Source organism: Solea solea, chromosome 21, assembly GCF_958295425.1.
Source record: "Solea solea chromosome 21, fSolSol10.1, whole genome shotgun sequence".
Classification (NCBI taxonomy): domain Eukaryota; kingdom Metazoa; phylum Chordata; class Actinopteri; order Pleuronectiformes; family Soleidae; genus Solea; species Solea solea.
This window is the reverse complement of record NC_081154.1, coordinates 9,247,765-9,273,605: the sequence shown is the minus strand read 5'-3', so window position 1 is coordinate 9,273,605 and position 25,841 is coordinate 9,247,765. Positions and strand designations below refer to the sequence as shown.

Sequence of the window (25,841 nt, the reverse complement as noted above, 5' to 3'; positions counted from 1 at the left end):
AAAAGTTACATTCTTAAACTGGTGTTGCTACTTTTGCAAACGTGCCCGACATAGAAAGTCTGTGACAGCAGCTCTATTTGTAGTATGACTGTGGACATGTATGGGGGACAGGGACAACAAGCTTTTAAGTGACAGTGAGACTTTTGTTTGTGTGTGTGTGACTGAAAAGCAGCCTCTGGGCTAAAGCTGCATTGATCTGTCCGTGGAAAAGAGCGGCTCTGTAATGATCTGCATGGACGACACACTCGTACACAATGCCGTGAAGCCATTCTCAAGTGTTAAGCTCATCTCAGAGAAAGCAGGATATGTGTTGGACAGCAGTTACTGAGAGAGAGAGAGTGAGGAATCATTCACTGTTTGAAAGCTGACAAAAACGAGTCCTTTGCTCCGTGTGTTTCAAACCCACCAGGTGATGATGCCATGACGGGCAACACGGACAAATATCTGGCCCCCCAGGACCTGCGGGAGCTGGGGGACGACTCGCTCCCTCAGGAGGGCTACATGGGCTTCAGCGTGGGTGCGCGGTCACAGAGGTGAGACACACAGTGACACACCACCCAGTCCATAAATCAGTGTGATGACTTTTAACTCTAACTAATAATAATGACAATATGCTGCAGCTGACATGAAAAGCCCTGTCAGATGTGGAAAGTTAATGTGACTGACAGTCGAACATCATCTACAACCACATCACAGGGTCAAAATGTGCACTGTGGTCTTTTCTTTTTTAAAAGCTTTAAGATAATGCTATCTTGATAATATCATATAGAGTTTAACCATTAACCACTGTCATTGTTACACATATGGACTAGTGACCAGAAAGGCTTTTGAAAGGTTGTGATTTAACTCCTTCTCTGGACTTAAGCAACAGTTTTTAAGCAGTTTGTGTGTAAAGTATTGGAACATTCTGCATAAGTTACACCTAAACACACCGTATTTCTAACCCTTCACTGGTGGGAGGTCATAGTTTTTTGCCGTTGAACCCTCTGCTTGCCCTATAGAATATTGACACTTGTGCAACACACTGACGAAGGGGAGGGCTTATTGAATATCTGAGCGGTGACACGCATGGACACTGAGTCACAGGAAATTAGAAACATGTTCGATTGCACGGCCTTGAGCGGTGGGTTAGGTCAACACATGCTGTTTGAGTGAGAGGGAATGTGTGAATGTGTGTGGGGATGCAGTTAGCCCTGAGCATAGAATTGGTTTAACAAATGTGTGGTCCTCGGGGAACGGGGTTCAAATTATTTCCAGCTCACGTGATTCAGGAAGGGAATATGAACAACTCAATAGCCATCTCTAAGTTAAATAAAACAGTTTACTCATGCTGTCTTTGTTATTGTCATTAAAACATCTTTATGGTATTTCAAAACACAATAAAGTTAAGAATTAGGAGCAGCCCAGCATCCCTTAGTTTGTAAGGGAAACAGAACTATAGTATCCAGGGACCACAGCTGCAAAAACTCAGATAATGGACACTGAACTAATCTCATGTTGATTTCAAATGTTATCTTGATTTTAGTAGTAGTTTTGAGGCTCTGTGATCAAAATGCTGTGTGATGGGTTTTTTTTTTGTTAAAGATGGGTTAAATGAAAAAAAAGGGTGGGTTTATTTCAGTACTTTTGAAACCTACTTGGTATTATCTATGCATAAGACAAAGGAGACACAGAGGACCTATAATAAATTGTTGCAATCCGTACAAGTAAAGTATTTATGTGGATATTGTAAGATTAAGTTGATGATTCAATTCTAAATAAGAATCCTTACAGTTTAAGTCGGGCAGTTGGCAGCATCTGCCTTCACTCTCCCAGCCTGCATCTCTCCTGGCTTTTCTCGATCCACTCCTCACAATATTTTATTCTCTCCTCATGTCCATTCTTAATGTTAGTCCCAAAGTCAGGTAAGGCTGAAGGCATGATGAAGCCTTCCCACCACCTACTCACCCACCTCACACCTCCCCCCCTCCCCTCTCCCCTCCTCCTTCCTTAACCTGTAGACCCCAGTCATGACTCTGTGGTCCCACATAATACATTATTTACTGTGTATGTTTGACTACTAACTGGATTACATGGAGCTGGTTGGTCATGTTTTCTTTAACACTGTTTTGTGTTGACATCAGGCACACCGTGTTGTGTACTGTGGTTCACTCGTGTGATCTTTCTCCAGCTTTTTGCATTAAGTTGCAAAAAAGAAAAAAAGCGGATCTGGGTTTTGTTTTTACATGGAGAAAATACTCTGTTGTGTTTGCTTCTTGTTGGTGTTTGACTGTGGTGACTGTGGTGTCATTTATGCCTGGGTCTTTGTGGGTTTGCCACAAAGGTAGAGCTTTGCATCATTTTTGGTTTCGGTGTGGAATTTTCTTTTTTTATCAAGCTTCCAGGGACCTGAACTGACATCTGCAGGCAATAGGGGTGATATGTCTACAATATATTAATGTCCACATGTTTGAGAAGTAATCTTATGATTGCTTATGATTTAATAAAACACTGTTGGAAAAGAAATGAAAAGCTCATCAGACGATTGGATGGCATTTTATGTTTTGCCAACAAACAAAATCATTTGGAAATGAAATTGGCTGAGCTTACACTGTACACTTAAAATAACAACATACGGTTACAGTTAAAGCTGGGAAAGTTGAATACCAATGTCCAATAGGCCTGTTAACCAAGCTCTAAATTATACGATTCATCTCAGACCCCAAAGGTCCAATATATTAGCGTTGTTGTCTAACTGTGCAATAAAACACACATTTAGTATGTTTTCAGCTTAACCTTTAAACCGGCAACAACAAAAAGTAGACTTAGACTGTGGAAAAGGACCTAAAAATAGGGAAATGAGCACAGGTGAATTGGTTCCCTCGTGCGTTTTACCTGTGCAGAGCTGTAGCTGTGGATGATGTTGCAGGGCAAACATTCATCACATGTCATTGCTGAGGAATGCAGTTTATTTGCCTCATAAATGCCCTCCTCGCAAACATCACGGCGTTCAGCCTTCAGACAGAAACGTTTCCGTTTTTTTGTTTTTTTTCTTTTCAACGTGCACTAATTGACGAGATCAAGTCACATCAGCAAAAGTATGTGCTAATCATGTCATCATGTCAGCGGATATGAGCTTCCTGTCCATTGCCCATCATGCAGCGATCTGCCGAACATTCATAAGCTTCTCTGTTTCACCCAGGCGTTCAATCTGTGTGCTGTTTGGGTGTGAATGGTCCAGTTTAAGAGGTAGAAAAAAGCCGTAGATGTATGATTGTTGTATATTGTTTATAAATAATTGCACTAAGGTCCCAAATCAAGGGGTATTGATTGAAACATTGATTGATTTCTGACGTATTCTTACCCTGTGGTTGTTGTTGTCCCTGGTGGCATACAGTCAGGTTCCTGGAAGCTGCATGCATTTAATGTGTTTATGTTTGTTTTTGTTTGTTTTTTTTTGTTCTCCCCTTGTTCACTTTCATTTCCCCTTACACCCACGACCCCTTTCCAACTCCTCCTCACCTCCTGTTTCCATCATTGTGACTGTTGTCTTGGTGTAATCCCTGACCGCTACGGCAACCGCACACCAAGCCTCCGTTCCTTCAGTTCCGATAGGTCCAACACGCTGAACCGCAGCTCCTTCACCCGGGACAGCATGATGATAGAGGAGATGCTGGCACCCAATAAGGAGATGGTATGTACACCGGCTGGATGTAAAGCTATTTAAAGGTGCATGTGTTTTCTCTCTATGTCTGTATTACTCTCTTTTTTTGCAAGTTAGTCAGGTGCAGGTCATTAACTTCACAAGAAAAGACACAGCTCAGTCTCCACATGAAACAATCTTCCTTAGTGCTGGTGCTCGGTGAAAAGTCAGGCTGTTCACCGGATCCTCTTACACCTGAGTTGGTGTCCCTGAAAGAGGAAATGAGATTAGTGGTCGACAAACGGGATTAATCCAGTGGCGACCTTACTTTTTTCAGGATGCCACAGAATTAAAAGTAAAGTCATAATTCAGGTTTATGTTATTGTGAAATATCTTCCCACGATCCAAAAGACACAGTGACTTTGACACAGTCTTTTATCACAGTGGACTTTTGCAACAAAAATTACCATCATAAATATCCAATTTGTTTTTATCTATAAACAGCAGAATTATATTTATGAGCTGTGTTAATAAGCATCCAAAATACCAAACAAAATTCACGTAATTCACTAAATTTGATCTTTGGGGTTTTTACCATTGTTGATTAGACAAAACAAGACCCTTTTCAAAGCCATTCACATGCATTTATCATTGTTTCCCAATGCTTTAAATAATAATTATAAAAAGTCCTATTTGAATATGTCAGAGTGACATAATCTGGAGACTAGTTCAACAAAAGCACTGTCAAAATCCTGATTTGTGGCCTTTAAATCTAATCCCTCTCCTCCTATTATGCAACTCAATAGTGTCTTCCATCACAATCTCCCTATGTGGCAAATGCCTTCTTTCTGAAGCTTTCTGCCTCCCCTGAGATGTTAGATGTTTGTTGTTTTCTGCATTCTCAAACCATGATGATCAGAGTGTTCCCGCAGAGTCACACTAGACTTCATACAAGTGTTTTTAGTGACGAGTAAACTGAGCTTCATTTGGAAAATCAGCAGAGTGAAACTTCCAAAGGTGCAAATAGACCGAATACAGTTGGGACGCTCTAGTGTGCGTGCCATTTTTTGCACAAATAAAAGAAAGAAAGTAAGACTTTTCTATTGTTTGTGGATGTAGCATCTGTTAAATAACGGCTCGTCTCCTCTCATGCTGCTCCAGATGCTTTGTAAGGAAAGGTCTTTCATTGTAGAGCAGCACAACAAGGTAATTTTTGAAGTCATGTCGCTCTCCTGTCACTGCATGGCAGACGATGCCTTTATGTAGTATAATATACTTTTTTTTGGATCAGCTGTTAATAAATCAGCTCATATCAGAGCATGTTACACATTTATGTTACCATTTTTATATGGTGGTCTGATTTTGGTTCATGATTTCCTTTCCATCTTTTAAGTTACTTTCCTTTTGAAAATGTCCCTTTGAAATGCATGCTGTCATAGCTTGTAAATTAAATTTTTTTTATATATATATACTTTTGATGACAGCTGGTGCAGTGTCCCCAGTGTAGGATTCACTTAATGTTTCAAACCATAAATCTTGCAAGTCATGGCTAGTTCTAATGCCCACCTTCCCTCCCCATAGGAGGTGGGACATGAAGTGAGCCAGACAGGAGCTAGAACTACTAAATTATTCAGTTTTCTTCATTCACATCCAAAATGAATGTCAGTCTCTGCTAGAATTAAATTATAGAAGGTTGAATTGATTTAGATCACATTTTCATGGGACACTGATATTATAACTTGGGGTTTTATCATTTTGTCACACATTTTATACATCATTTTTTTCCCACCTTCTCAAAGCATTCGTGCATTTACCTCGTGATGTGCGACGACCTTGTCTTCCCCTCCGCAGCATTTGACGGTGGCTAAGGACTTTGACACTGACTCTTTGAGGAGATACAGCTGGACGGGAGATGCACTGGATAATGTCAACCTTGTCTCCTCACCAATACACTCTGGGTGAGCACGTTTGAAAGGATGAATGGGAAGAGAGAGAAAAAAAAACTGTCTTTGCATTCAGCTTTCAGAGAGAGAGAAAGGAAGGAGGGAGGATACAAGACAAGTGCTTGTGTTTGTCTCCACCCACCCGTTCTATATTCTCTGTCTGTCATCCTTACAAGTTCTCTCTGTCTTATTTTGTTTCCCCTTTTCCCTTTACCCTTTATATATTATATATTATAAGCAGAGGTCAACACAAACTGTACTGTGCAAAGGTCTTGGATACTAAAAGCAGTAGAAGTAACAACAAGCAGACAAGACCTGAATTGAATCAGGATTTGATGCAACTGTATTTGGCCTGAAAACATCACTTTTTTAGGGACTTTTCAGATGAGTCAGCTTGCAGAATCTGCTACAGTTTCCTGTCCTCTGTCTCTCTGCTGAGGGGACGTGTCACGGATAAGAGGAGAAACATCTGAAATGCGACCAAAACCCTTTGCACGGCACTGTGTGTTATTAGAAACTCTCCAAGGCCATTGTTAGAACGAGAAAGTTGGTTTCGGTTTTCTTTCTTGGGCCCACAAAATCTGAGCAGTCAGTCCTGTTTTAAATTTGTCCAAAAACCTCAGTTAAAAACATTCCATATGTGATGCTAAGCTAAATGTAATAGTATCCTAGTATATAGTATATTTGTAGTGTCCAAAACTAAAAGTGATGTCAATCCCCTCATGCAAATAAGCTTTGTTTTTAAAACAAATATCAAACTAATACTTGACTGGACTCGTTGGTAGTCCCCACAGTTCTCAGTGGTATTTTTATATTTTTAAAAACCTGATTTTGACGTGTCACTCCTGCGTTGCTTTGTCGTTCCATCTTGCAGTTTTTCCTCTCCGCTCCCGCAGTACGACAGCAGGTGACTGACTGTGATTGGTTGCCCTGTCTATCACCACCGCTTCCTTGTCTTATGGTGACATCACACCCTCCCCCCCTCCCCCCGTGTTCACTCATAACATCGACGTTTGTTCCCCTCACACACGACCGGTGTTGTTATTTCTGGCCTTTTTTTTTTGTCTGTTCAAAGATCTTTTGTGAGACTTGAACGTAACAAACTCAATTCGATTGCACTTGGTCGTGATTTGGAGTGACATGGACTTGTGCTTCAGTTACAGCTGGACCTGGAGTTTGTTTGTCACATTTTCCAGATGCTGTTGAAACACATAAAAACACTCATCAGCTGCCAGCGAAATAGAGCCCACACACAACACACAATAAAAGTGTCCGTTTGTGTGCTTGATGGTCAGCCTTTACATACTAACCAACATGACACCAGAGTTACCAGATCGCATGGTGTGAATCTGTGTGTGTTTGAGATTTGTGGTAGTGATTTCTTTCTTTCTTTATCGTCTGTACGTTTCAAATGAGCTACACACAGATTTACATTACCTTCTGGTAAAATTCAGACACACTGGAGGCTCATGTGTTGGCATCTTGACTCTAAATCATGCACCATCCTCAAAAACCGAGCATTATGTGAAATATTTGTATAATACTAGGTTATACTGAAGCATGGAAGAATATTTGCATAAGAATATAATTTTTTAGGGGAAAATTATGTACATCTACTTGACAGAGTTGGTGTTTTTTGTTTTTTCCTTGCTGTGCCACTGCAGTCAAAGCCAACACAGAAAACTCCTGACATATCTGTTCTCTCTTCTTTTTTTCTTTTTTTTGTTGCTCACACTCACTCTGTGCGTGTTTTGAAGATCATAGCATGGGAAGCACCTCGACTAAACCTCCTCTCTCCTCATCAGTGTACTGCTGTTAAACTAATACAAATAAATATAATTGACTTCTTGTTCCTTCCCTCTCTCCCTCCGTGTGGTTATCTCATATTTTCCCACACACTTTCCCTCATTTATCTCTTCACACACTCTGCTTCTCTATCATTCCTGTCACTCTCTGTCCTCTTCTCCTCCTTTTTCTTTTCTTCTTTTGTGCACTCCATTAGGTTCCTGGTCAGCTTCATGGTCGACGCCAGGGGCGGCTCCATGCGGGGAAGTCGCCACAACGGCATGCGCATCATCATCCCACCGAGGAAGTGCACGGCACCCACCAGGATCACCTGTCGCCTGGTCAAGAGGCACAAGCTAGCATCGCCTCCTCCGATGGTGGAAGGAGAGGGCCTGGCTAGCCGACTGGTGGAGGTCGGACCTGCAGGAGCTCAGTTCCTCGGGTAAGACTTCTTTTAAAACCTCACTTAAACTGTTGACGCAGCGTTTTTGGGTGCTCTTCTTCTGGGTGACATCTTCGTTCTGCTTCGTGCCATCTTCATTTCTAGCCATTTATCTTTTCGATTGGAAAGTGTGATTGTGTGTGTGTGTGTGCATGTTGCGTGGGGGGTGTGATACATGCAGTTTAATGTGAAGTATAATCGTTACCATGCGCTCACCCTTAAGCGAGTTGTCCAGCTGTGTTTCAGTCCCCAACATCTGATGTAAACATTGTTTAAATGTGGATTGTAAACATTTACCATTTACATGAATTATAATTCAATGGTTGCACTCCTTTCATTTATGAAGCAAGGTGTCACATTTAATAATTTAGTGTCTAAAAGGTTGGAAGATTTGGAAATTCCCAATGAGCCTACGGTCAAAACCCCTAATATATTATTTAAGAGTCACAGTTTCCAAAGAAATGCAGCAGATGCTCACGTTTGAGAAATGTTATTTGATGTTGTGTTTTGCATGAATGATTCTGGGGCTGATTTGGGAAGAAAAACATCATCATTAAAGTTGTCTGGTTACGAAAAATACACCCACTCCTCTTTATCCAATGCCATTTGCTGATGAAGCTGCCTGTAAGTGAGTAGTCATTACTGATGTTACTGATGATAGAACTTAGAGGAAGTGGCAGAAATCATCTTACTACTGATGAAAACCAGAACTCAGAGGTGTGTGCTTTAACTGACTTTGCGAGTATGTGTGTGTGTGTGTTCTGTGTGTATGTGTGTATGTGTGTTTCATTATTTTGCGGACACAGTAAACTGCATCTTCCCAGAAAGCTGCCAGCCCTTAATGAAGGCGAGAGCCTGGTTAGTCCAGTACTACAGCTGGGACCCAGAGGAACTAGATTTGTTGGGTAGGAACCTAAACATAGCACCCCAACCACTCACCCTCCCCCACTCTGACTCCCTGCTTCTCCCCCGCCCTGTACCTCCCACTCCCCATAGGAAATGACATGACTGACGCTGATTCATGCTGATGGATGTAATTACTTTACCCATCTCTGTTGACTTTGATTTGTAAGGATGTAGCATCAATATGATATGGTTGCCATGTAGTTTTGGGAAGAAATCAATGGCATAGTGATGATTTTCATATTTCTTTAAAAAAAAAGGGAGGACAAATAACAGTAAGTCGAGAGTAAAACCTGATCTATTTAAAGTGATCTGAGGGACGGGTCCACCACAGTAAAGTGGATTTTCCTCAATCACTTTCACAGGGAGATATACAGAGTTCTTCCTAAAACTACACAAAAATATAGTTTTTAATCCATTATGGTTCGTTTATAGTCACTTTCATTAGAGACCATTGTATGTTTTGTTTTTTTTTCCCCCAGAGGCTTTCAGTGGGCTTCTGGTTTCACTGAAAGTAAAGGTTTTGATTGGCTGTTTGGACTGGACTGCGCTTGTTGGGCATGAGCCTTTTCCTTCTCAAGCCAAGCATCATCCTGCTTCCCATGACTGCTGTTACTTTACGTCACCTTTGAGATCACTTTTATGTCACAGTATTTGGTTTTATTACATTATACGGTACGTTAACATGAACAAGGAAGATCTCGGGGGGGGTTGTGGCAAGTCGGAAATGCATTAGTACCATGACGCATAGAAATTAGGAAACCAGGAAACGATATAGGGCTACTCCTCTGTCCTTTTTTTATACACAACAAGCTGTAGTGTTGCCAGAAAACATCCAGTGAGCAGCAGTTTTTGGAGACGGAAACACCTTGTGGATGGGAGAGGTCTGAGTACCATGGCGTGGCTGGTTGGATTTGACAGAGAAGCTTCAGTTTGTCCGATATCTTTAAGTGTGGGGAGCAGAAAAACAATCAAATATTAAAACAACAACACGAAGAACAGCAACAGCAAGAAATCTGAACCTGCTGTAGAGACGTTCTCACCAACCCCGGGGGCGGTTGAACAAAATGAAACTCATTTATCTGAATACTGCGGAATGGTAGCGTTACAATATGGCGTCACCAACATTAATCCATGAGCCGAACCTGCCTTGGCTTCTGGTTGTTGTTTGATGCGTCGAGACTTTTTGTTCTTGACACAGTTTTGTCCTTTAACACCAATCAGTCATGGTTTAAATGTCACGGTATATTTGAATGCTTTTAATGACCACGTTCGTCCCTTTATGGCCACAGTTTGCCATCTTCTTGTGTCTTCCTCATATGTCGCTCTGCAGAAATGATGCAATGCAGTAAATCATGTCAACACAGTTGGAATTAATGTCTCCAGCATCATGACAGAGGCTGTTTTGAGAGCATGTAGTAATAAGACTTTCCCGTTGATGTGTTACAGTAAGTGAGTGTACTGTACATTACACACCGGCTGTGTGTCCAATGGGCAGTACACTCGCGCCAACGTATGTCCATCCTTCTCTCTTGTGTTGCTGTCATGCCTTGTTGTAGTAAGTAAGGGCTGTGCAGCTTTCTTTTTCCAATTCCTCAACTCATTGTCTTGTCCACGTCTTTCCCACGTCATGCCCAGGCTATGACATGCACTCTGAACATCCCATCGAAATGCAGCACTGCTACTGCTTTCATTAAGAAGCAACACAGTCACGAGCAGACTCTCAGTTCATCTTCCCGAGTCACATGTCCTGCAATGTCTTTTATTCGTAGAAATATGTCCAGATTTAATGGAACGATGACCTGTTTGTTATCATTTATATTTTGTGTAGTCTCTCAGAATGTTCAACTGTGCTCTGTCTTACTTGCACTTGGCCATATTCTAAGGACAAAATGGCAAAGTGCAACTATATTGTTTTGGTTTACCCGTTGCTTTACTTGTTACCATATCTCCATGATATGTACCTCAACAGGCCAGTGATAGTGGAGATACCGCATTTTGGCTCAATGCGAGGCCAGGAGAGAGAGCTGATCCTGCTGCGCAGCGAGAACGGAGAGTCCTGGAAGGAGCATCTGTACGACTGTAAGACAGATGACCTCAAGCAGCTTCTGAATGGGATGGATGAAGGTACGACATGTTAATATTTAGAGTCCGAGCACACAAAACGTGAATGACTTTTTTGTAATGGAAGGACTTTTTTTATTTTCATTGTGATTATTCCACACCTGCAAGTTGAACTGTTTAACAACTGGGACTTTTAACGCTTTTACAGCCATTTTAAAGGTTTGATTAAAGATCATTCCTGAGTTGTTTATGTCATAGAGTCTTTTAAATGTGTGCATATTAATATGAATAGCGTTGGATGTTGTAGTTACTCAAATAAATTGTTTGTGTCAGCATTTCTTCCCCCTTTGCTCGCCAATAAAATGTAATTCCAATCAATCATAAGTAAACAAATGTATTTTATTTACCTGAAGAATTGGACAGTCCTGAGGAGCTGGAGAAGAAGAGGATCTGCCGCATTGTCACGAAGGACTTTCCGCAGTACTTTGCAGTCGTGTCTCGGATCAGACAGGAGACCAATCAGATGGGACCAGAGGGCGGAACTCTGTGCAGTCGGAGTGTCCCAATGGTCCAGGCCTCTTTTCCTGAGGGAGCACTAACCAAGAAGATCAAAGTTGGACTGCAGGTGAGCTGAGTGATTTTTATTTTATATTTATTTTTTATTTTTTTTGTCGTATTTATTCTCTATGTTGTGAATAAATGGAGAAATCCTGCACTTTTAAACTTTTCACGTATGTTTTGTTTTCTTCAGTTAGACCGATATTGCAATGTATCGCTATATGATTGTCTTGCAGTATATTGATTATCACAGAATTGTTGTATCGTGATATTATTGGTATCGTGGACCATGTATCGCGTATTATAGGTACCATGTGATTCCTACCCCTAGTGTAAACTGTCAGAAAGATAGTGTATAAATGATGTTGTAGTAGTATTCATTTTATAAGCAGTAGCAGTAGTCATAGTAGTGTCAGTGGCAGTAGTAGTTAGTGGTCTTAGGTAATATTTGCATTACTATTTGTACTGATGTCTCTTCTCTCCCAGGCCCAACCAGTACCTGATGAGACTGTGAAGAAAATCCTTGGTAACCGAGCAACCTTCAGCCCCATTGTTACCGTGGAGCCAAGGAGACGGAAGTTTCACAAACCGATCACCATGACGATCCCAGTACCGCCCCTGTCAGGGGAGGGGCTTACCAACGGCTACAAAGGAGACTGTACCCCATGCCTCCGGCTCCTCTGTAGCATTACAGGTATGTGTTTGTGGGGGTGGGGGGGCACAAGTGCAGTTCATTGAATGTTCATCTTTTATTGTCATTAATATGTAGTACAGTACATATAGTCTAGCAGAATTTAAAAGGCATTTTTATTGTGTGATACTGTACAGCATACATCACTCCTTATTTAGTGGACTTCAGTAATGCGCCAAGATTACAGGCTTGATAGTTAATTGGATGCAAAGATGCAATACATTAAACAGCATTTAAACCCACATGCAAATGTCGCCGGGGTTGTTACTCTTCCACGCCGTTAACAACATGCTGTCTGTCCATGGCTTGAGGCTAGAATGCAAATTTTGTTTATTTAGTCTTGTTGCCTCTGGTGAGACACTGGCACTCCACGACTATCTGTAAAACACAGACTCCAAGTCGCCTCTCCATCCGACTGAGATGAGTGGATTACTTTCTGAATTTCCTTTGAACAACATATCAAACTAATTCAGAGGGGAAAAGTAACTGAGACTGGTCAGGCTGTAAATGAGAACTACCAGTTATTGTGATCGGCAAAGTTAAGACTATGCACTTGTGGATACATTACAACATGTGTAAATCCATTTTTGTTAGTAATGATCTAGATTTTGGTATGCTATTTTATTCGGAAATGACATATCAAGGGGCTATTCATTATTAAAAGTGGTACATCTGTGCAGATGTCATATTGATGATTTTTTTCACTGAATAATTTACTTTTGGGTTTTGGGAATTTTAAGTGAAGTCCTTCTTTTGCTGTACAAGAAACCACAAATCTTGTAATCTCATGATGAATCAAATCAAGTGTCTAAGACCATACGCATGTTTGATGTATGGCTGTTTACCAGGTGGTACGTCCCCAGCACAATGGGAAGACATCACAGGCACAACTCCTCTCACCTTCATCAACGACTGCGTTTCCTTCACCACCAACGTCTCTGCAAGGTGAGACACGCACCAAGCATGTGACTGCTGCATCTGTTTCCTCCTTCACCTCTTCGTCTTAATCGTCATACATGCTGTTTACATTTGTCTCTTGCGTAGGTTCTGGTTAGCAGACTGCCACCAGATTCCAGAGACAGTGGGTTTGGCCATGCAGCTGTACAGGGAGCTTATCTGTGTCCCCTACATGGCCAAGTTTGTAGTGTTTGCCAAGACGAATGACCCAGTGGAGTCCAAACTGAGGTGCTTTTGTATGACGGACGACAAGGTGGATAAGACCCTGGAGCAGCAGGAGAACTTTGAAGAGGTGGCCAGGAGCAAAGATATCGAGGTACATAATAGTATGTAGAAGGGAATTAAAGACATAATAAAGGATGGATGTTCCCTTGTATGACTTGTAGGACAGTGTTTTACTTTACTTTACTTACAATGTGCAAAATGTATTAGGCAGTTTGAACCACACTCGTTTTTTTAATGAATGCTCCATCATTTCCATGGTTTCTACAGACTTTTGGACAATTTTCTTCAGATATACATTTTTGAAACCTATTACGGTGATGTTACTGCTCACATATTATAAAAATTATAAAAAAAGGTGGATGCTGAACAATAAATTAGTCAAAGTAATTTCATACAAAGGTTATTGATAGTGCATACAGATAACATTTTGTGAGTCTCAGGTTTAACGTTGCAGGTTGTAACCCTCGGCATCCTTAAAAACACTTACAGCTCACATGGTTTGGACTCTGACTTGACTATGAATGTGGTTCTTACCTTGTTGATTTGCTCTCTAAGGTTCTGGAGGGTAGACCCATCTATGTGGATTGCTATGGAAACTTGGCTCCGCTGACTAAAGCCGGTCAGCAGTTAGCTCTTAACTTCTATGCCTTCAAGGAGAACCGTCTGCCCTTCTGCGTCAAGGTATTCCAACACACAATTATCACCACCGTCACCTACAACTCCTCCTCCTCAGGGTGGAAGGTGGAGATGGAGCTGGAGCTATACATCAGCAAGGCTACAAATAAAATCACAAAAAGACACTAACGTAATAAAACAAGGGAAAAGACAGAGGTAGCAGTGTATTTTTTTCATTCATACAATGAAAACACGAAGTCCAAGATGGTGTCTTCATGCATGTTGTTTATTTGAAAATCTTGGGATTTTCCAATAGTTATGTTGAAAGAAAATGATTGAAAATATTCATTAATACTTCAACTAGTGGCTTTAAAAGAATGAAGTGCATAAAGAAGCAATGCTCTCTCCCCCAGGTGAGAGACCCAAGCCAGGAGCCATGTGGTCGTCTCACTTTCCTCAAAGAGTGTAAGACTATAAAAAGCCTTCCACAAACCGCCGTGTGCAACCTGAACATAACACTTCCTGCAGTGAAAAAGGTATGGTAATGTAACCTCACCATTCTTTGTTGTCATCTCCATAACCATACTCATGGTTAGGGTAGTTTCACCACCGATAACCCTGCTAGATGAAAGACAATGAAAGACTTTGGCCAAACTGCAGCCACTGTGTCTTTTATCTGTTTAAAGCCTCCTTTTTTTAATTTTTGGATACTTGCTTTTGGCTAAGGGCTTTTGTGCAAAATACTTTTTTACTTATCAGGCTGGCTTTTTTGGCTTTAGTTCATTTAATGTGTTTGCTGTTGTTGGTGCTTTTATCCTTTTTTTTTTATGGTTATGGTATGCTTCTTTGATTTGCTGACTCTGCTGAAATGGCTTGGGAGTTGTAGCTTCTTTCACACACTCCTTTTTCACACCCTGATGTTTCTTTTCCCCCTGCTTTCCATGTTATGTTACTCCCCTGTTTCTGCTATGCATCTTGGGAACCAGGAAATGGAGTCAGATGCCGAGGATGAGGTAAACTACACCCTCCCCATCTTGTGCTGTCCTCTGCGTTAGACCTATAGTGGCCCTGCTCCGCTCATCAAAGCTTTAAAAGTTTCCCTTGCTCAAAGCAACCTTTTCGCCGCATAGTTCTGCATGATATAATTTATTATAGATGTAGAAGTATATGATTTATGTCCAGTTCTAAATCCTATGCGCTCCTCACTGTTATACAAATGGCATTTACATTTAGGTATACCTGCATTGTTTTTGGCTGAATATTATATATCTATATAATATTTAACTTTTAAGCATAATTTGGAGTCGGTCACATTGTTGTGACTAACTGAAGCTAATTCAACTAGCTTGCTGTGACTTGCTTACACTTATTGTAAGCAGCACTTAACAGGTGAGACTGAAGTGCAGTGAATACTTTTGAGGGACAATTCGCTGCTGCCTCATGCAGCTGTTGAACATGGGCTTTGTTTTTATGGCAACAACTGACAATTGGAGACTTTCAGGTTTGCTTTGATTTGACATGATAAGGTCCAAATGTTGCTCACTTGGCAGAACTATGCAATGTAGGGTGACTTAGAACTGATAGGATTTTGTGTTGTTTGCTATTGTTGCAGACTGAAAAGCCAGAGCGACGTCATACCTTTGCATCTCTAGCCTTACGTAAGCGCTACAGCTATCTGGCCGAGCCTGCACTGAGTGAGTTTTGACATTTTTACTAAAAAAAACAAAAAACACTTTGATGACTATAACAATGATAAGTTAGTTTACAGCATTAACACTTAATCTTAATTAACTTGTAAAATGAGTAATCCATATCTAGATAGATGTGACTAATGTAATAAATGCATATTTCTCATCCTACATAACTTGCACTGTCCACATGCTTGTTTACAACATGGTACATGGTATATTTTTGCATGGGTCAATGAGTGGTTTTAAGTTTTGGTGCTGTGCTTGTCTACATTACAAATTTTTCTGGGTTTGTTTCCCCTTCTGAGTTTTAAAAGTCAGACTGTTGCGACACAAAATTTTTCTTTGACTTACCAATAAAAAGTGAACAGACATTTGGAACGGTGGTCAAAGTAAAATTGTATTTGTTTTCATCTTGTCCCTTGGAAGGTTAAAGGTTTTTGGCTTTGTGATGTAGCAGCTTTTTTTGTGGGACAAAGATGCATGTTAGAAGGTCTTGAGTTCGGCTTTGTTTCAGGATTGTGTAGACTGTAAGTTTTTCACGCTCTCTGCTTGTCACCTATTTTTTTATCAATCTTGCATGAAAAAATGGACCAAAACACATGTTGGCATGTTTGGTTTGCTATGTAATGAACAGAAAATGTAAAGCTCTGCCAGCCCTTGGCTCTATTTTTTTTTTTTAACCATAGTGTTAAAATTGTCTTTGGGTCAATCTGTTATCATGTAATTTTTGGACCAAACAGATAAAAGGCACTTTAAAAAGCAGATTGGAAATTTAGCAAGGATCCATACAGTATAACATCCGATGAAATAAAAAAGAAAGAAGTTGTTTTATGTTGGGTGCATTTGTCTTGCCATTATTTCTGTTGTCTATCGTTGGTCTAAGCCATTGTCTCTGGAATTTTACTTTGCTGCTTAATGTGCTTTGTTCACATCATTATGTTGTTGTTGCTGTTTGATGTTCATCGTGTTATCTTTCAATTGTGAATTACAGAAGCACAACTTTAGTATATCATGTTTCTTGGTCTTGCACTTAACTGTTTTCCTTCCTTGATGCCAGGATTGCATCACTGACCAACTCTTCCTCCTCTGATCTCTTCTTTCATATTTTTTGTACTTTTCCCCTCCCCAACATTTCTGTTACCTTTTATATTCCACATTCTTTTCTTTATTTTTTTCCATTTTTCTTCACCATTATTGCCACAAATTCATCTGAAGAAACAGCAGTTGAGCGAAGCACAACAGCAAGAACACTGCCTGCTGGTTACCCTCACAAACCTGTCTTTCCAACCAGACCTTTCCCACCATGGTCGACTGCTCCTATTACCGTCCCTGGCCAAACAAGGCACATCGGAGTGGGGGGTTCCTTCACCTCTACCGATTCACCGGCAGACTCACCAGCTCCTTCTCCATTAAAATCTACCTGGCCCCTCCCTTCCCCATCACCTGCATGCCCTGCAAACCTCAAAGCCACAATCGGAACTCCACAAGCACCTACCCTGTCTACCCCTGTTAAATCTGTTAATGACAACTTATCGTCGTCCCCGATCAGGTCTTACAGGACTATGCCTTCACCAATTAAAACAGTTGTCCAGCAGGGCCAATACCCTGTTCAGGGAACTGCCAGCCTTGTGTCTTCTGGAGGCTCATGTAAACCTGCCACAGATCCAGCAACTATCAAGAATCTTGCTTCGGCATACACATCAATGACTTCCCCACTTCACTCAGCACCTAATGGCTCTGTGTCAGAGAGGTTATTGTCTTCTATTACAGCTCCGGTATCATCAAAGACACCTAACAACGTGTACAATACTAACCTGCCTTTTAAAACTGCCCTTGGATCCATAGCTGTGACAGATGTAGGGTCACTTAACCTTCCTTCTGTTAAAAGCATCTCCAGCTTGTCCTCTTTAAAAACCTCTGTAGATTCAACACTCTCATCCCGAGGAGGGAGATCATCCCTCTCCTCTCTCTCCTCAAATGGGCAAACAACTATTGCTTCCTCAGAACTGTCCATGATGAATGGCCATGCCTCGCCCATTAAATATCCATCCTCCTCCTCCACGCCATCCTCCCCGTCTTCTCGCCTGCACTCTGAGAGGAGTAGCAGCCTTCAGGAGAGGATCCAGGCCACCACACAGGCAGCAACGTCCAGTGTCAGTGCAGCCCTAAATGAAGCTATAGACTCATACTCTGTCTCGGGCTACGGAACACTTAAATCACTGTCATCCTCACGTAGATCTGGATCAGCAAGCTCTGCTTATGGTTCTCTGAGATCTGTAGTTGCTCCCCCTAGCACTGCAGTTTCATCTAATACGATGACTGTACCTGTATATTCATTAGTCAACATCATTTCAGAGACCCCTGTCAAACCAGGGCCAGGGTCTCTTAAAATGGCACTGCCTGACCCCCCTCATGCCTTCGTATCTTCCTCTTTGTCTACCTGTGTTACTGCATCAAAAATTAAATCTCAATTGAAGTCCCCCCCGTTTATCACACCACCGGTCATCCACCCAACTGCAACCTCCAACCAGGAGATACTAAAAGATGTAGCTGACATGAAAGAGGATTTGATGAGAATGACAGCTATCCTACAGACAGACACACAGACAGCAGCCAAAACTGTTCAAACATCACATACTGGCACTCCTAAAGAGACCAAGTTGGAGGATGAAGAGCCATATACTCTTGTGGAAAAAGTCAAAGAAGATTTAGTGAAAGTCAGTAAGATATTGCAGAAAGATGTAGTGGGTGAAGCTAAGGCCATCACAGGTAAAGAAAGAGCCTCAGAGGATGAGTGGGAAGAATTTTCCAAAGAGGAAATTGAGGAGGCAGAAAGAAATGCCATCACAGACCATTATTCTCCTTTTGATGAAACAATGAGCCTTCTCAAGCACCAGTCTATGTCAAGCAAGGACTTAGAGTTGGCTAAAGTTGTAGATTATTTAACAAATGACCTTGGTGCGAACTCTCTCTCTAAAATGGCAGAGTTGAAATATAGGTATGAGGAGGAGGCAAGGAGAGAAGGGGAAGAGAAACAGAAACGTGTTCTCAAACCATCTATGTCAATACAAGAGCACAAACTCAAAATGCCTCCGCCAGTCTCAGGCATGCTCAGGTCTCCCTCAGAGAAGGACCTAAACAAACTTACAGAGTCATATCAGGGGTCAGAGACTATCTTGGAATCACCAGAGGACCTATCTCATGAGCAGGATAAGAGTCCACTGTCAGACAGTGGATTTGAGACCAGGAGTGAAAAAACACCCTCTGCTCCCCAGAGTGCAGAGAGCACAGGGCCCAAGCCTTTATTTACAGATTCACCGATACCTCCTAGTGTAACTGAGACCAGGACTGACGAGGTCCACATTGGTTACTATGAGCCTGATGATCCCTGGGAGCCTCCGCTCATGGAGGAAGCGGCATCTGCCTCTCCTTACATAGAGCCAGATGCGGCCTCAGCGAACTCCACCAGAGCCATACAGATGAAAATTCCAGAAGACGACTCCATAATGAACAAAAGCATGTGTCTTAAAGAGGAAACTCATTTTACAACTACCACTAGAATGGTTTATCACAAGCCTAAACTAACTGATGGTGCAGAGATGATAGAGGAAGGTATGTCAGTCAGAGACATAATGAAAGCATTTCAGTCAGGTAGAGACCCATCTAAAGAACTGGTAGGTCTTTTTGAACACAAGGCTAGCCAGGATTCCGTTAAAGGTGATGAGTTGACGCCTAGATTTCTTGACAGAGATACTAAATCTAAACCCAAAGTTGAAAGGATAATCGAGGTTCATATTGAAAAGGGCCATAGCACAGCAGAGCCTACTGAAGTTTTTTTCAGGGAAACCAAAAAACACCCCGAGCTTTACATCTACAAAGGAGACAGTGGAATTAAGGAACTTGGTGATTATGATGAGGTCCAACAGGAAGAAGAGGAACTTAACGCCGAAGAAACCCTGCCCTCTTTCCTAGAAACATCCCGTGTTAACACTCCAGTTTCACAGGAGGAGGATAGTCGCCCAAGCTCTGCTCAGTTAATTGCAGATGATTCATATAAAGCCTTGAAACTATTGAGCCAGCACTCCATAGAATACTGTGATGATGAGCTGTCCGAGTTTCGAAGTGAATCGTATAGGTTTGCTGAGAAAATGCTTCTGTCAGAGAAACTTGACGCATCAACGCTATCTCACTCTGACACAGAGGATTCAGCAATGATGACTGACAAACACCACCACCTTAATTCTGAGGGAATAGACAACCGTAATATTGAGGGCATGAGTCAGCAACATAGAAGCCCCAAGAGAGAATTTATCTCCAAGTCATCAAAAGAGGGGTCTCAGAAATCTGGTAAATTCATGCAGAGGGATGAGCCATCCCAGTTTGATAAAGTGACAGTGCTCCATTACTCCACAGAACAGGGCAGCCCTAAGCATGCTGTTTGGATGAGATTTACAGAGGATAAACATGACAGAAGCAGGGATAAGCTCCTTTATGAGGATAGGGTGGACCAAACTGTAAAGGAAGCAGAGGAAAAACTCAGTGAAGTATCACAGTTCTTCCGTGACAAAACTGAGAAGCTCAATGATGAGCTGCAATCGCCTGAGAAAAAACCTGTGAAACGTGAGCCAAAGGAGCCAAGATCCTGGCCTAGTTCAGCATGTAGTAGCCCTGAGAAAACACAGCAGAAACCTAAAGCAGCAGAAGAGGGGTATGGTAAAAGCAAACTTAGAGAGCCTTCGGCTGTTAAAATGTTTGGGCGAACCACAACAACGGAAAAGAAAAGCTGTAGCTTGCCAAGCAGTCCCCAGAAAAGTGTGTTCTCCCACAGTGGTGATGATACATTGACCAGTGAGTCTGAACAGTCTCTCTCACACATAAAATCAACTTCCAAAGTCAGTGCTGTGAGGATGAAATTTGAATCTGAGGCTCAGAAACAAAATCAGTCAAGTTCATCCAGAATTCCTCCTCCTGTCCAGCCAAAACCTTCAGTAAAAAAAATACAGGAGAGCAAACTTCCTGTTTTTCAGTTTATTGCTGGAGGAAAAGTTACAAAACTATCTGAAAAATCAGAAGAAGAAAACTTGAAAAATGACATTGAGAAGGACATTTGTGCTGCAACAGACAGCAGTAAAGCTGCTCTAATATCACCATCTAAAGCCCCAAAACATACAGGGGACAAGCTAACAAATCAAATTGTCACAGAAATCTCCTCACAAAGACAAATTATTGAAACTGAGACTAAAAAAGGGAAACATATCCATTCCAGTGTTACTCAGGAAATTAAAGAAAGCAATAATGGTCAGAAAGTTCAGACACCTAGACCACTAGAGAAAGATAGTGATGCTAAGTATGACCAACAAATCTCAAAAGTTGACTTGCCCCACAAAGATGGTGAGGAACAATTAAACAAAAATCTAAGAAAAAAGACAGAATCTCAAATTCCTGTAAGAACTGCACCTTCTTCTTTAGACAATGACGTCACAAAGAAACAGACAACAACTAAACCCTCACAGATACCTACACTATCTAAAAGCAAAATACAGATGAGTCTTGAGACAACCCCAACAAAAACAGATGAAAATCTTTCATTTGAAATTCTAGATAATTCACCCAAAGATTCCAACTCCAATAATCTTCCGAGAGAAATGCTAGGGAAAGTACTAACCCCTCCATCTGCAACAACCAAAGAAAACTTCAAGGGCATCAAAACATTACCTGTTTATGTCAGCGTCCAGGTGGGCAGGCAAGCAGAGAGAGAGGCCAAAGGAGCACTGTACACAGTCAAACAGAACTCAAACTCAGCCCTCAGCCCCATCAGCCCAGATGATGACACACTAGAACAGGTGTCTTTCATAGATAGCTCAGGGAAAAGCCCACTTACACCTGAGACCCCCAGCTCTGAGGAAGTCAGCTATGACCTCATTACAAGGACCACTGATGGCTTTATGGGATTTCTGCCAGGGCAACCCAGTCCTATCATGGAGGTATCTGAGGAATCAGAAGATGACCACAGTAAGGTCATTTTCTCTTTTAAAGAGGCCACACCAGAACAGAAAACTGGTATATATGCCACTCAAGACGACCTTGTTAATGCTAACAAGCAAGAAATAGAAATTAATGATAACCACCTAGAGTTACTAAATAGGTTCGACCAGCAAGAAGTAACAAGCATTGGTAAGCATGATGAAATAAATGGGCAGGAATATCAAGAAGTCTCAAAAGACAAAGGTATTGCATATATTGAGTTCCCTCCCCCACCCCCTCTGGACTCTAATTCAGAAATTTCAGACCCAGAGAGAAAGGGATCCTGTGCCTCTTCAGAGACTGAAACAGAAATGATGGAGGTGAACTTACAGGAAGAAAACTCTAAGCTTCTGCTGACTGAGCCAATTATAAGAATCCAACCCCCCACCCCAGTCCCTCCTGGGACAGATGAAAGTCAGTCAAATGGTGAAGAAGAGGACGACGATGAGTCGATCTTTCAACCAATTCCTTGTAAAAAGTTCACTTTCAAAGTTCCTGATGTGGATGAAGAGGAGGGGAGGGAAGAGAAGGAAAAGGCCTCTAAATCCAAAAAACATGACAAAAATGGAAATGACAAAGAGCATCATATTGGAACCAATGGCTTCAATGGTTCTAAGGGTTCTAATGGCAAAGGAGAAGATTATGAATATGAGCAAAATGGAAATGACCAGTCAATAACAGATTGTTCAATAGCCACAACAGCTGAATTTTCCCATGACACTGATGCAACAGAGATTGACTCCCTAGATGGATATGAACTTCAAGATGAGGACGATGGCCTGTGTGAGCAGGCAGATTTACGACTGTATGGTCTTCCAGACAGCCGTAGAGACGTTTGGGCAACGGACACATTTAGGTCTTCGGATCGATGTTTTCCCCAGACTAAACTGGAAGTTATTGAAGAGGAGAAAACTCCAGAAGAATGTCAAAAGGACACTTTCAATAAAGATACCCCCTCGAATGGTAAAACATCTGATGATGTTAGTAAAGATGGGGTTAAAGTTCTTGAACAAGAACCCTCAAATAAAGAGGGATTTTCAGACACTTATTTTAGTTATAAGTTAGAGGAGGAGTTTAACTCTCCCTTTAAGACTGTTGCCACTAAAGGCCTGGACTTTGACCCCTGGTCCAGTAAAGGTGCAGAGGAAGAAGTCGTTGTTGACATGGGAGGGATGCAGGGGGGCAACGGTGAGCCTAAACCTTTTGGACTAGCAGTGGACGAACAGTCTCAGGCCACTACACCAGATACTACCCCAGCCCGAACACCAACGGATGATAGTACTCCGACGAGTGAGCCAAATCCATTCCCCTTCCATGAAGGGAAGATGTTTGAGATGACACGCAGTGGGGCAATTGACATGAGCAAGAGAGACATGGTGGAGGAGAGGCTCCAGTTTTTTCAGATTGGTGAGCATTCCTATTCAGCAGGCAAGTACAATGTCAGAGACTCAGAGATAGTGGCCTCCGTACAACACAGAGATCATTTTAGTACTCAGGGTCCCACAAACACCTCATCATTCCCTCAAGTATCCATTCAGACTACAACTGTCAAGCTTGAAGTAGCAAATCTAGCTGGCAGTTACAGCACATGCAGAAACTCAGCTTCCACCACTGAGCTTAAATTCTCCACTTTTAGAACAGAATTCAAATTGCCATCGGATAAACATTCTGGTTCTCCAGATAGCAATATTAAATGTAGAACACCATGTACTTTTAATGACATGCCATCAGGAACCGCTTTAGATTCTATTAGTTCTTATGATGTAGCCTCAAACCATGAAGATTGTTTTGATCTTAATTCATTAGACCCGGCAGATTTTTATTCAAACCACACAATTCATTCATGTATGTCCAAACCAGGGGACCCTTTGGATTGTTCCTCAGGTAATCAGAATATTTATTACCAAAGCACAGATTGTTTTTCCGCACCTTCACAAGATAGAAGTAATTCTCAAACACGGAGTACCAATACCAGTTGCAATATCCCTGTCTCCCATTTTGTAGATTTAGATGTTGTTCAGACTGGTAGTAATTTGTCGTCCTCATCAGGACTAACAGAGATAAGCAGGGTAGATGCTGGCTTCAACCAGCTAGAGGTGAAAAGTAGGGAAGGCAGGTTTTGTCCTAATGTAGCAATAATAAACATGGGAGCCAAAGAGGTCAAAGCACAGATATGCAAGTCCAAGTTGCCGGTTAGGGTGCCCAACCACAAACTATGTAGCCAAACTCGAGCAATAGTGAAAGGCAAAGCACAAGAAAATGTTGACAGATTTCGAGATAGGAAGCATGCAATACATAAAGTCAGGGAAAGATGTGACCCGTTTGAAACTCTGTTTCCTAAATCTAGAATCCCAGTAATGAAAGCCATCCAGTACTCCTCTTCCTCTCAGGGTGCAAAGCGGGTTACTAACACAACTGCAGTTATTGATAGAAGCATTAAAAAAACCATTGGTAAAAAACAGCAAACTAAATGCACAGCCAGCACTGAACAAAAACGCAGTTTAGTAAAAATCTCAGGTAGGAGTCGCACAGATGAGACAGGAAGGAAAACTTGTTTAGTCGTCTCCAAAAACTTTAAAGCAAGGTCAGTTAGTAGCCAGGTAGCCAAATCTTTGGACCAAACCATTCCTAAGGAGGCTGAAACAAGGTTAGAAGGGAAAAAACTGTCCACTGAGGATGAAGAGAGCTGCAGTCTCAGCACTACCAGGAACACTTCCCTGTCAGAGCCACCTACATCTTCTAGAGGTTCCTGCCCTTCACGCACCTCTACCTCCACCTCCACCTCCACCACAACATCAACACCATCAGCTAGAGATGTGAAAGCTGAGGTTGAGCAGGCCAGCAGTGAGATGAGGAGGAGCAAGAGGAAGAGTAGGCGGACTCTTGGAGAAAAGGAGCATAAGTTTGATCAACCAGTCAAGGCTCCTGTCTCGGAGAACAAGACTAGTTTGTAAACTCTTTCTAAACACTTGTTATTCTCAATCTTTCTCTGTGAGATGCATGTAGCTGTTGTGGGTGCTTTGTGATGTGACATAAGTGTAGCTGTCACTTCTTCCTGTCGTTCTTGTTATCTGTGTCTTGTGTCGTCTGTTTAGACAAAGACGTAGAGGCTAAAACACAAAGAGTCAGTGAGGGAATTAGCAGATCGCTTGAGGAAATGGCAATGGTCTGTTGTGAGACTTGATGAATTAATTCATAGAAACTTCAATATCTCTGGTATTAAAACAAATGCACAGGAACAATCATGTCAAAATCAGCGTCATTATCCATTTAGAAGTGGGTATATAGTATAGGGTGAATAATATACATTTCTTTTTATTACAGTGGACCATGCTCAGTTAGTATGTAACACTGACATTAAGATAGCCTTGCACCTCATCACAGTGAGACCACACTACTCACCTCAGGACCTGAATATGAACGATTATCTGGGGAAAAGATTCCTTCTGTTTGTTTTTGGTCTGCTTGCCTGGTTTGTAGATATCGGGTGGCCTTTTGTTCTCTGAAATCACGCCGAAAACAGTCTATCGGCTGAACTTGACAATCACGTGAATGTCAGCTGTACAGGATGCGATCATTTGTAACTTGGCAGAAAATGTTGTGCAGCTGCTTTACGACTGATTTCAAACTCACGCCATGGCTCGTTGTGGTTTTTTTTCGGTGTGAGGGAATGCTGCCTGATGGTAGATGTGTGTTGTTAGTGACGTGACACAAACATGTTTAACACTTAACATTGACTACTAATACTTCTGAACATACTACACATCAAACATTTTAAAGTAAAAATTGGAATTTTGTCTTCTTCTTTTTTCTTTTCTGGCCTCACAGATCCTCATTTTAGCTTGCATTTATTTATTTTATTGTGCATTTATCCATGTCCTCAGCAGAGATCTCCAATGTCCTGCACACTTGGCTTTTATAGAGAATGGCAAGCGAAACTTTGCGCCAAGATTATGCGCCATGTAAATAACAAATAATAATTGGACATGCCTTCAGACCAGGTGTTTTAGATTGTCTAAATAGGGCCTTAAATGTCCAATTTATGCTTTATACTTAAGCAGGCTTCCTGTTTTCCTCAGTTTGTAGTCTTTATACTTAGGTAAGCTTAGTAATATGAGAAAACAAATTAAACTCTTTGCATATTTTTCCAAGCATCCATGATCTAAACCAAATCATTGAACTATTGAGGAGAGTCTGGCCAGAAAAGCCTGTTTTTAAGGTGAGACATGGGAGAGTGAGCTAAAGTTGGTCTAAATGTTTGATATGGATATGCCCAGAGGATTTACATAAAAAAAAGAGTGAAAGAAAGTATTCACTAACA

The 25,841-nt window shown here is 41.5% G+C and overlaps 1 protein-coding gene across 39 annotated transcripts in view; it reads left to right on the top strand.

Annotated features, from left to right (window-relative positions):
• Positions 1-25,841, top strand: part of LOC131448185 (ankyrin-3-like) — a 121,069-nt gene that overhangs the window by 82,477 nt on the left and 12,751 nt on the right. For 23 of the 39 annotated variants that reach the window (XM_058620374.1, XM_058620370.1, XM_058620390.1 and 20 more), the window contains 16 exons: positions 410-533; positions 3,571-3,673; positions 4,784-4,828; positions 5,474-5,580; positions 6,440-6,472; positions 7,568-7,792; positions 10,668-10,822; positions 11,173-11,384; positions 11,804-12,011; positions 12,857-12,953; positions 13,053-13,281; positions 13,746-13,871; positions 14,219-14,341; positions 14,792-14,818; positions 15,418-15,499; positions 16,712-22,948. In XM_058620374.1, coding sequence (XP_058476357.1) covers positions 410-533; positions 3,571-3,673; positions 4,784-4,828; positions 5,474-5,580; positions 6,440-6,472; positions 7,568-7,792; positions 10,668-10,822; positions 11,173-11,384; positions 11,804-12,011; positions 12,857-12,953; positions 13,053-13,281; positions 13,746-13,871; positions 14,219-14,341; positions 14,792-14,818; positions 15,418-15,499; positions 16,712-22,948 — 8,133 coding nt within the window. Of the gene's footprint in view, positions 1-409; positions 534-1,892; positions 1,905-3,570; positions 3,674-4,783; positions 4,829-5,473; positions 5,581-6,439; positions 6,473-7,567; positions 7,793-10,667; positions 10,823-11,172; positions 11,385-11,803; positions 12,012-12,856; positions 12,954-13,052; positions 13,282-13,745; positions 13,872-14,218; positions 14,342-14,791; positions 14,819-15,417; positions 15,500-16,711; positions 22,949-25,841 lie in introns of all 39 variants that reach the window. The other 16 variants (XM_058620371.1, XM_058620365.1, XM_058620379.1 and 13 more) reach the window with 13 other exon arrangements.